Source organism: Buceros rhinoceros, unplaced genomic scaffold, assembly GCF_000710305.1.
Source record: "Buceros rhinoceros silvestris isolate BGI_N320 unplaced genomic scaffold, ASM71030v1 scaffold11173, whole genome shotgun sequence".
Classification (NCBI taxonomy): domain Eukaryota; kingdom Metazoa; phylum Chordata; class Aves; order Bucerotiformes; family Bucerotidae; genus Buceros; species Buceros rhinoceros.
The window spans coordinates 11,268-22,307 of NW_010405486.1; the positions used below are offsets into that span (position 1 = coordinate 11,268).

General features: G+C 46.4%; 1 protein-coding gene across 1 annotated transcript in view; it reads right to left on the reverse strand.

Annotated features, from left to right (window-relative positions):
• The window catches only part of MED13L (mediator complex subunit 13-like), a gene marked incomplete at its 5' end in the record, with an annotated part of 94,508 nt that overhangs the window by 3,704 nt on the left and 79,764 nt on the right, over nucleotides 1–11,040 (reverse strand). The window contains 6 exons of the mRNA XM_010133764.1: nucleotides 479–640; nucleotides 3,799–3,944; nucleotides 5,891–6,067; nucleotides 6,641–6,799; nucleotides 8,370–8,512; nucleotides 8,905–9,128. Coding sequence (XP_010132066.1) covers nucleotides 479–640; nucleotides 3,799–3,944; nucleotides 5,891–6,067; nucleotides 6,641–6,799; nucleotides 8,370–8,512; nucleotides 8,905–9,128 — 1,011 coding nt within the window. The remainder of the gene's footprint in view (nucleotides 1–478; nucleotides 641–3,798; nucleotides 3,945–5,890; nucleotides 6,068–6,640; nucleotides 6,800–8,369; nucleotides 8,513–8,904; nucleotides 9,129–11,040) is intronic.

Here is an 11,040-nt window from a genome sequence, read left to right on the forward strand (position 1 = left end):
TGTCTAACAAGCACTGCTGATTCTGGAGCAGAAGGTATCGGGTCCTCTGACACTACACGTTCCACTGAGCAACTTCTACAACCAGGGACACAGAAGTGGACAGCAAATGCTCTGTCTGGAGCTGCTTCTCTCCTTTGGAACTTTCAATATAGAGTCTAACTGCATCACTCCAGAGTGGAAGGGATGGCCCTCCGGTCTGAGGGACTGGGAACAAAATCTGGGACACTTCTGTACCACCCGATACAGCTTTGACGATTCAGTACTTAGCAGCTGCCAGACTACTGCATTTTCAGGTAAGGCCTTTAGGACCAGAGGATTCAGTTTTAATAGCCAGCTCTCAGAAGTGAATTTATTCCTAACGTTGCAGTTTCCAGTGCTGTCACAGCTGTGGTAATATGCAAAGCCACATTTCAAAGAAAATTCATAGGATGTAAATAGAATTCTTCTCCTTCCCTTGTGGAAGGACACCAAGACTGACCTTCAGGAAGAGGGGACACTGGTTCTGTGCCTGAGGACAGGATGACCAGAACCACTGCGGAAGATTCTCAGCTTTGGCAGTTGATACAAAGTATCCAAGAGCAAGCGGCTGCTGCTTCAGCTCTTCAGGGGCTTCTCTGGAAAGGAGACGTTCCCCTTGGATCTGAAAGAATTGAAAAGGCAGGTTTGCTGTTTAGATCATTACGACCTGATCCAGTAACATCAGTTTTATTTACTAACTACTCAGTATTTAATCCAGTTCAGTTTTGCTATTAATGAACTCTCCTTCAGCAAAAGTTGATGAATCCCTTCCTTTTCCCCCTGTACTTAAGGTTCCCACATTCATGGTCCAGAATCACTTTAGATTCCTAAACAGCAGCGCTGACCTCCTGAAGTGACCCGAGTACCTGTGGGAGGGGATTCTGCAGAGCAACTGAGTGGTACTGGGCTGTGGCTGTGAACCTGAAGAGCTGCCTGTGTGCCTGCAGAGAGCCGAGCAGGGGCAGTTTACGCTCAGGAAGCCTCTGCGGCTTTTCCTGGACATCGCAAACCCAGCAGCTTGCACTGCAGATCTCCTTGACTTCAGTGCTGGAAGGATGTTACATCAGTTTGGTTGCATTTGCCTTTTCTGTTGGTACACGGACAGCTTAGAAAATAAATGCTACACTTGCTCTTCCCCGCCGTGGACTCTCTTGGCCAGGAGATAAGCCAAGCACAGTATATTTGTGCTACCAAGCAGGGGAGGTCTGGGGAGAAGGAAGCAGCTGTCCTGCTTTTCAATTTATATCACTTGCTCATTTATTTATATTCTGTATTTTTGCAGAATTAGTTACTCATATTCTTATATATGGACCAGAGAATTATTTGGGGAGGAGAGAGTTAAATAACGAGAAACCAGCTGTAAAACTGATTTCCTCAGACTCCGAGATGCTGTCTGTCAGCATGCTTGTGATTTTCTTTCTGCAGAGGAAACCCTAGATGCACCTTCCATTCCCGAGGCTGTCAGGTCGGAGCACTTGGTGTGAGCTTGCGCCCCTCATCCTGTGTGTGTATGCACCTGTCCTTAACCTGTCAGAGCCACGTTCCCAAACCTGCCAGGGTCTCCTCGGGTATCAGAAAGGGTGACTGCCACTCCATTCTAGAGGACAGTCCTATTTTAAGTTCATTCAGATTTTCTTGAAACACCCTTTTTTTGTCTTGTTTTTACTTATATTTCAGAGGAAGACCCGAAAAGATGCCTGTGAAGTATTTCAGCTGGTACCTTATCCCAGAAGAACCGGGATATTGACTTGTGAGTCAACAGGTGAAAAGAAGAAATGGGGAGGTGGGGAAGAAAAAAGCTTGCACTGCACCGAAACTAGCTTAATCACCAAGCCTTCACTGCTCGCCCTGCAAGCAGGTGTTTCTCCAGCAGCAGTATCTTGAGCAGGAATCAAAGAAAGTTAAACACTCCATAAAGCTTGGAGAGGCAGCAGCTCCCCCGGCTGTGGGCACTCACTGCATACCTTGAAGCTGGCTGCTGGGCGATCGGGACTTGCACCACCACGGGGCAGCAATCAATTACAGGTTACACGGGCGAAGGCTTGACCTTCCCTGACCCACAAGGTAATGATCACACGCTGTTGCTTTTTTAAAACCAAAAATTACACATCAATTACTAGGCCCTCGTTAATGGTTAAACTGAATTACTACGACAGGTTCATCTAGCAGTGGCTTGTCCAGGTCTCTTGCTCTCTGGTCATTAACCTTTCAGTGCTGTTCTTAAGCCGCTGGGATGGAGTTCCACCGAGAATGAGTTTTGTAAAGGCATTTCTAAAAGCGGTGCAGAACAGAGACTGTTGAATGAGCTAAACAAGAGGCAGAAACTGTAATGAGTGATGAGTTGTGACTTAGAGCTGGAGCGTTTAGGAACAGAATTTACAACTTTTCATTTGCCCACACACCAGTTTAAATAACCAAGTGTCAGTACTGTGCAACTCTTCAGCTGTGAAAAGTGGGTTGGAGAATTAACATGAGGTGAGGTGGTTGTGCACTGACATCACAAAATACAGCAGCAGCATCTTCGTGGCTGAGGCAGAGGTAACTTTTCACTCACAGACTGTATTAAATTGAAAGATTCTGGCAAAGGTTGCAAGGAAAATGCAGGCAGAACCTTCTCCTTGCAGCTCAGTCAGTCACTTCAGGAGTGACAGTTCTTTTCTTACGGTTTCTTACTGACACAGGCAAAACCACAGCGCTTTGTTACAGAGGCTGGAGTAGCCGCGTTCATGGGCAAGTATCCCACTGTACGGATCCCTCCTCCACACACCTACGCTGTACTTCCTTTCATACCACATCGATAGTTTCTCTTGAGACTGCAAGAAGCAGTGACAGTCACGGATCCAGATCCACTTACTTAAGTATCTCAGATCACTGAAGCAGAACTGTTAAAGGCGTGTGACTGTCCATTCCTTGTATAAAAGTTAGCCGGTGTCTTTAATAATTTACTGTATTATTTAGTAAAGAAGTAATAGGCTCCTGCTTTACATGTGCTATTTCTGAAACAAAACTTCTCCATGGGATATTATGAAGTGTCAAACTCCTACAGACCAGTGATGGAATCCACGTTAAGAGCGCAGCTAAGTCTCTTTCATGATTGAACGTGTAAAAGAGTTCCTTCAGATGTGATCCAAACCATGCTAAAGCTGATTCAAAAAATGCCTTCGATTACCAAAAATCATTTGCATTTTAAGTAATCACTGGTGTTGGAACCAACTTTATAAAAGCCACTTCAAACAAGAACAACTTACAAACATTATGTGCTCTGGGCTAACTGCACAGGGAAAACAGCATTTGCATAAGCATCCAGCACCTGCGGAGTTCCTGTGAGGGGGGTTTTATTATTAGCAGAATTAATTCCCTTCGTGCCTCTCCTGGAATTTCTTGGGAGCAGAGCTGTCCTATCTTCCTTTCTCCCAGACCTGTCACTTTGTGCCAGGACATTCCATGTGACTTTCCACAAAAAAAGGGATGAGTACAGATAAATTTATACAGGGTCGTTGGATGCAGCTCTGCCACACAAAAACAAGGCCGCTCTCTCCTCCTCCTCCCTTCCTCTCAGGTCTCTTGTACAATAACAATTAACTTCAGAGGTGTCAGCAGACAAGGCAGAGGCATCTTCTACAGCAGTATTTAACCAGCACCTTCACTTCTAACGTTCATTGCTGCTTGCTGTTGGCCTGATTACATTTGAGAATCAACAGGAAAAACAGACTTTGTTGGAGGATTTAGGCCTTTGTTTGTGTTTTCTTTTAAGTAGCACATGCCTTGCTACAGCCTTACCCTAGTAGGCGGGAAGTGAGATTGGCCAGATGGCGATCCAGGGGAAGGAACTGGGGAGGGGTTTGGTGAAGGGTGCAGATTCCCTGTGATTAAAATTCTAATGTCATTGTCCATGTCATCCGGGAATGGGAGGTCAAACATGTCATCTGAAAAGGAAAAAAAAGAAAAGTAATTTCCCATGTGCTGTACTCATTTTTGTCAAGAAATCCTTCCAATTCGCTACCATTCTCTTCCGTTTATTATCGTTCCTTTGTTTTTTACATGCTCTTGAGACAGATGAAAGCAGAGATAAACGCTTTACTGTTTTATCCTTCTCAGCACCTTTGACTGCCACCACACAGACTTGAAAAGTCGGGGGGATCTAGTAAAAGCACAAATTTTAACAATGGCCGTAGAGCGGACAAAAATGCTGCCGTACCAGCTGAATGAAAATCCAAACTGCACTTTGTAACAGGGAAAGCGACACCTCCCTGCAGCCGGTCCCAGAAGTCCTTAACAAAACACTGGAAACACACTAAACCCGGCTGCCCGTGTTCCTCTCGGCAGGGGCTGCTGTGAGGCTCTCGCAGGGCACGCGGCGCTCCAGCACATCCGCTGTGGGTATTCAGGGAGCAGGCCTGGGGCTCCGGGGAAAGTGCTCCCAGAACCAGGGCTGCTCCGCACTCAGAGGCAAGGTACGCGTGAGGGTTTCAGATGCAGCACCAGGATTTCCTGCCGCATTACTCTCCTCTTAGAAGTTAAATACAGTTGTATGATAACACCTTGCACTTGAATTTGGTTTTCACTTCGGGGCACAGAAAGGGACAGTGGGCGCTGTCGGAATTAACTGGATTAATTAGAATTGCAGCCAGATATAGACTAAAACGCGTGGAGCCCTAACTAAGGGTCAGGCATTTCTACAACTCTAGTAAATAATTTCTCTTAAAAAAGCAGGATTTACTCCACATGAAAACAGAAAACGCTCTGTGTATCTGGAACTAGTTTCACCTGCAGTCCTGGTGTTGAAATAGGCAGGTGGTTGTTTTTCTTCATCTTCTGAAGAGAAACACTGGATTTTTCAAGAGCAATGAATTAACTGAAGTTGATTAACTTCTGTCCTGCAACCTCAGTAAACAGAACAGAACTAATGTCATGCTCTGCTTCGCCTCCAAAGCATAAATGAGATGGCTAATAGCTTAGGAAGCAGTTTAATCATTAAGTAGAACAGAGTTCAGAAAATTAAATTTAACACCATTTTGGAAAGCGCCAGTTCTTGTACCTGATTCTAATTAGCATCTGAAGCACTGAAGGGCAGGTTAATGCAGGTTAAATATTTGTCAGCACGGCATTCAGTCAGGCTTGCGGGGCCTTGAAAGGACAGCTGCTGAAGTGTTAAGAGGGTAACTTCCCTTCCGTGAGGCCCACTGGAATTCCAGGAGGACCAGATCAAAGCAGGCTCCTGCAGCAGCAATACTGGGCCTTTCTTCCTCTCCGTGCTCTAACATCCCTCTTCATAAAATACTTCTGCTGTAAACGTTTGTAGTTACTCTTAGTTTAAATTATGTTACATTCATTTTTAAGGATTTCTGGCAAAACAGTTAGGGAGATATGTATTTGATAGCAAGTATGAACTGGAGTCTTGCTGACACAACCTGCAGGGTTAACCACCCTTGAACAAGCTTGCTGCTAACATTAAGAATTCTCGGGTTGGTCTGTTTTGCCAACTTTACAGGATGGTTAAAATTCTAATCCAAGTATCTCCTTCCTCCCAAGCTTTGTACTCAACAGGGCACGAAGTGAACTGCTACTGGAAGAAACAACTTGGCCTGATCGAGTCACAACCACCAGAAAAAGCTTTTCATAGTCTGTGCTCCTTCACGTATTGACTGGTCCGCATACTTTGGAATAAATCAGTACGATTATCTGAAAACAGACGTCAGACAAAACACAGGATGTTCTCCTGTAGCTGTCAAGCAGTGGTGTCCTCTTTGGGGAGCACCTTGGTCCCCTCAGTTCCTCCACTCCTGACTGGTGCAGCTCTGCGGATGTTCCGAATGGGCAACCAAGCATTCGCAAGCAGTTCACCTCGCACGCGAGACACGCGCTTACGTACCATTGGTGGGGCTGAATCCATCCTCGTTGGGGTAATTTGCTGGTGCTACCTGGATAGTAGCGGAGGTTGGGAAAACCAGGATGTGCGTACAGGAGGCGTCCTGAGGGGTGTTGAGCTGGGAGGACTGCAGGTTCAGCGCAGTGCTCCGGCCAAACACTGACCCCATTGTGACAGCATCTGCAGAGAACAACGGCACAGACGGAAATTTGCATCGTCTTCAAAATAGATGCTCCGCGTTCCATTAAACGTCTGTGCATCTCGTCAGGGTCTGCAGGCTAATACATGTGTTCAAAGGTTCTCTTATCTTAAAAAGAATCAATTGCTGGAAGAGCTTGAAATTCAGATCACAAGTTGTATAGGTAATGTTTAGCTGTGCCCCACCCCTTCTTTCACTCTGCTGCCCCTTAATCAAACACTGACTTGTTAAATGAACGAGTTAAAATTTATTTTGAACACACATATGTGTGTAATTATGAAATACGGCCTACTTTGCTTGACATGGAAAAGCAACTTGCCATCTATTTTCTCATGTTACAAAATACCTGCTTTGAAAATTATTCAACTTGATGCATCTCTTCAGGGCATTCTGGGGAATTCTGCTGGCTCAACCAATTTTCTACCGCGTTTAGCCGTGCTAGTCAAGGTCATCTTGTTGGACTCAAAAGTCTCCCCAAATTGATGTGCTTATGTGAGGAGTAAGGTAAAAGAAGAAAAGCATAATTGGCATTTAAGTAGTTGGGCGAGATTTACCTGGCATCACAACGAAGGACCCCTGTGGCTCCATGGCAACCAGGCAGGCACTGAGGATGGACGGGGAGTCTGCTGACGAGATGCCGCACATGCGGCACACCTCCTTCAGTTGTTTGCTGATTGTCTGCAGGGAACATTCCCCAAGGAGGATACTCCAGTCTGAAATGGATGAACGTCACGGTATGTGTCAGGATGGAGTTCTGAAACCGCCAGTGCTGGCTTGAAAATAGCACAATGTTTCTAACACTCTGCACATCTTTTACCCTGGCCTGGCCTGCTCCCCGTGTGAAGGCGGCGGGGTGTCAGCGCGCTGGTTTGTTCTGTGGCAGATACCTGGCTTTCCCACGAGCTGACTGTGTTACTCTGGCAAAGCACCGAAGACAATGTGTTTCTAAGAACAAGTCTTTCGTTCTACCTGTCGAGCAGAGGAGGCGCTGCTCTGTGAAAGTGGGCACTTATTTACATACATTCCTTTTCCAGAAGTGCACCGATTCTTTATCCAAAAAGAGCATCCGTTTGCATCTACCTGCTGCATGAACTGGTGAGCAGAGATGTGAATTCACTCACTCAACACCAGAGCAGTCTTGTTACACTTTATGGATAAAATACACTGAATCAAGCAAAGCATTCCACAAACTAAGTTTTGCCATTTAAATGACATTATGTGTCCCAAAAGAGGACCAGAGTTGCTGATTAAATTCTTAACCCGATTTCCTGCCTTCGTTCCCTGTACCTCCTGTGTGCGATGGATACCAATTTCCCCCCACCAGGGCAGGAACAGCTCTTCCTCCCTGCAGGTGCTATAGGGCAGATGGCATTTCACTACTGCTTTTCCCCCCAGGGTATTTCTCTTTGTGCTTTAGACAGAATTGTTATTTCCTGGGCAGTGTTTTAAATTTTTTTCCCCATCTCACGGAATACAGGATCTCTGACAATGAGCTAACCAGAGGAATTCACATCTCCTTCAGTCATTACTGTAAAAGGACACACGCTCCTGAAGTATCTTTACCCTCCTGTCTAATTTATCTTCAAGTTCCAACTCAGGAAATGGCTGAAGGCTGAGAGCACCCTCTCGGAATCCCATTTTCCTCCAAGCAGCTCCAAACAAACCCTGACTGGTGGCCACAGCTATTAGGAATGGAGGAGAAGGTGCTGCACGGGTGTATGTAAGTTGGCAAGAGGCAGTGCTGTGGAAGTGAAGCAAGGCAGCCCCTCCCTCAGGTTACGGCACCTACACCTAAAACACTCCAGAGCACTCTGGAAGCCCCCACCAAGCTATCAGGCATGACAAATCCTGGGAACTCTTTGAAGGCTGCAGAGCACCTTATCGCTGGTTAACCCTGATTATCAGTTAAATAAAATCTATTTTTTTTTGTTCTGTAACTTTTTTTTGCAAGAACTTTTTGTTTGGTTTAAGTTTTGGAATCAGAATTGAATCCTGTTTCTACTTGTGTGACAGGGTAACTATTGTTCTGATCTTTCTGTAACACGTGCCAAAACCCCTAACTCCCACGGGCAAGTACACGGTGCAAATACCAGTTCATCTGCACCTCACCTGCAGGACCAGCGCACCAACAAGCACAGTGTACGCGCACCACCACGGGGAGCATTATCACGCCCTGCTCTCTGCTTTAAAGGCTCGTGGTCAACTCTGTAAGTCATCTGCCTCGCACACTACGGCCAGGTCTTACTCCAAGCCATCAGCAGTGCCGCCACTGCCATTCCATACCTTTTAATTCCCCATGGCCGAGGCGGCCGAGCCGCCCGATGACCACTCTCCACGGCAGTGATGTCATCTGTACGATGCCAATGCACCACTCCCACAGCTTCTGCAGACCGATTTTACGTGCAGACAACTTGCTCCTCCTCGACCTGGAGCAAGAAGAGAATCAAGGGCAACATTCAGGTTTCCGTCCTATGTTATGACTTCGCTGCTTACCCTCCACAGGAGTTCTTGCAGTCTGTGCAGTGCCTGACTTACCTTGTCCCCTGCTTCAGTGCTATTATTGCAATGACATGCCAAGACATGTCAATACACTGAGCAATGCACCAGTTGCTCCTGAGGGTGGGACTGCAGGGAGCAGTGTAAAACAAGTGTAACGCAGTTTATACGTTACACAAGTGCCATCTGAAATGTTACCACTGTAACGTCATCATGATCACATCAGCAGGAGATACAATTAGAGGGGAGCTGCAAGAAGGAGGTGGGAGTGAGGGATGACAACTAGAGAGCTGGATGCCAGATAAAAAGTAAAGGTTTCTACCTGTTTGGTAAATCAATATTAACTATGCAGGTTTCCAGCAGTTCACCGTGAAGGTCAGTGCAGGATGCCAGAAGCCAGCGCTGATCGTGAGACAAGCAATAGCCAACAAAAAGCACGTTGTATTTCTGACTGGCCTCTCCGAAGGTCTCTCCCAGCTCCGTCTGTTTGTCTTTGATGGGTGCCAGTATGAAAGGAGGCGAGTAGAGCTGGATTGGGCTGGGTCTCTGCAATAGCAGCAACACGATCATCAGCAATTACATCAAAAACTATGTAATCCAATAAACACACGGATTGGCAGCAAGTGCGGAAAAATGTGAGTTTGAAACAAATGAATTCAGGGCATTCACTGTCAAGAGAGCTACTGGGAAAAGGTGCAATTCAGATCTGCTACATAAAACCCATGCGCTTCAAACCTCGTCTAAAGATTCCTTTTTATTTCCAGGGAGGCTGGGGTTTGAAAGCAGTCCGTGAACAGGGCGATACCAGTCTCAAAGCAGCCAAGAGTTTAAACTCTGCAAATCCTTTTGCCAGAATTGATGCCATCTGCTCAGTGATGCTGATGTGAGGTACCAAGGGTGTCAACTCCGAAACTGCTCAGGTACAGCTCAGACTTCACGTACACTTTTCTGGCTATGCATTAGCGGTAACATGCTTCGTGGACATCAGGCATGAAGTCAGAAATCCTCCAAGTCTTAGAGCTCACAGTTTAACTTCAGCAATACTTTGCTTTTTCAATTCAGCAGATCTGCTCTACGGGGGATAGTGCTGCTTCTTAAGAAACAAACTACTGCTCACCCCTCAGAAAACTAACCTGTAGAAGATTTTAAGAAATCCAGGCCTTTCGACACCAGTGAACGATAATCAGAAGCAAATTGGTATTGTAAATAATATATATGCAGACCTCCTGCAGAGCCTGACAGGAATAAGTTATTAAATCCATTGTTTATTTTAAAAAATAAAAAAAGGTCATAAGATTACAGGGGCTGAGACTGGAGGGAAGGACCATCTAGTCCAGTCCTGCTTAAACAGGCTGCCCAGAGCTCAGAGTACCTGTGTGGTTGGATGTACAGACATCCTGGATGTCATCTTCAGTGATGGGGATGTTCTGCCTGCCTGGGTAACTAGTTCCCCTGGGTAACTAGAACCCCTGGGCTCACTCTCCCCTAGAGTAAAAACATTTGCCTGTGTTTTTTCATTTAAACAGAATTTCTTCCGTTTCAGTGTGTGCCCACTGCCTCTTGTGTCACCAGTGAGAAGAGCCTGGCTCCCTCTGCTCTGCTCCCTCCCATCAGGTACGGATACGGGTTTATCAGAGCCCTCTGGGCCTGACTGCTGGAGCTCTCTCGGTGGCCCCTCAGTTGCCAGATGCTCCCATCCCTTACTCATCTTTGTGGCCCTTTGCTGGATTTGCTCAGGGTGTCCATGCTGCTTGTGCTGAGGAGCCCAGAACCAGACGGTACATTCCGGGTGAGGCCTCCCCGTGATGAGGGAAGGAGAATCATCACCTCCCTGGTGCTAAGTCAGCACCTTGCTAATGCAGCCCTGCGTCTCCTGGCTTTCTCTGATGCAGGGGCACACTGCTGGCTCACGCTCATCTTGTCCATCAGGATCTCCAGGTCTTCCTCTGCAAAGCTCTTTCCCGATGGCCGGCCCCAAACCCATCTCGGCTTTGTAACTCCTTTCTGAAGGACAGACGTGATGGGCCAGACCAGACATGCTCAGTAATTTAGAAATGGTCAGGGCAGGTTTGAAAGTCTGCAGTGCAGATGGACAGCGAACGTGGAAAATGGGAGAAGTGGAGATCTGCTTAGTGTGTGAATGCTAAATGCAAGCTGCCAGGAAAACATTCGCCCCTTTTTGGTGTCTTTTGTATCTTCAGGAAATAAATTAAACACGAAATGCAAAGTGTGAGTTAATCAGCTCAGAGGAAAAGTAAGTTACGGTGTTTTCTTGGAGACATGAAGGGATGTTGTATTTCTGCCTGTCACATTCTCCAACTGTAGCACCCTGCAACAGTGCGGGAACGTTAATTGAAGGGAGGGAGATGCTCGCAGGGGTCTTGCAAGTTTATTGCTCTTCCCCTTACGCCTACATAGCTTAGAGAATCACTGTTGTAACTTGCTGCAAAATCCATCC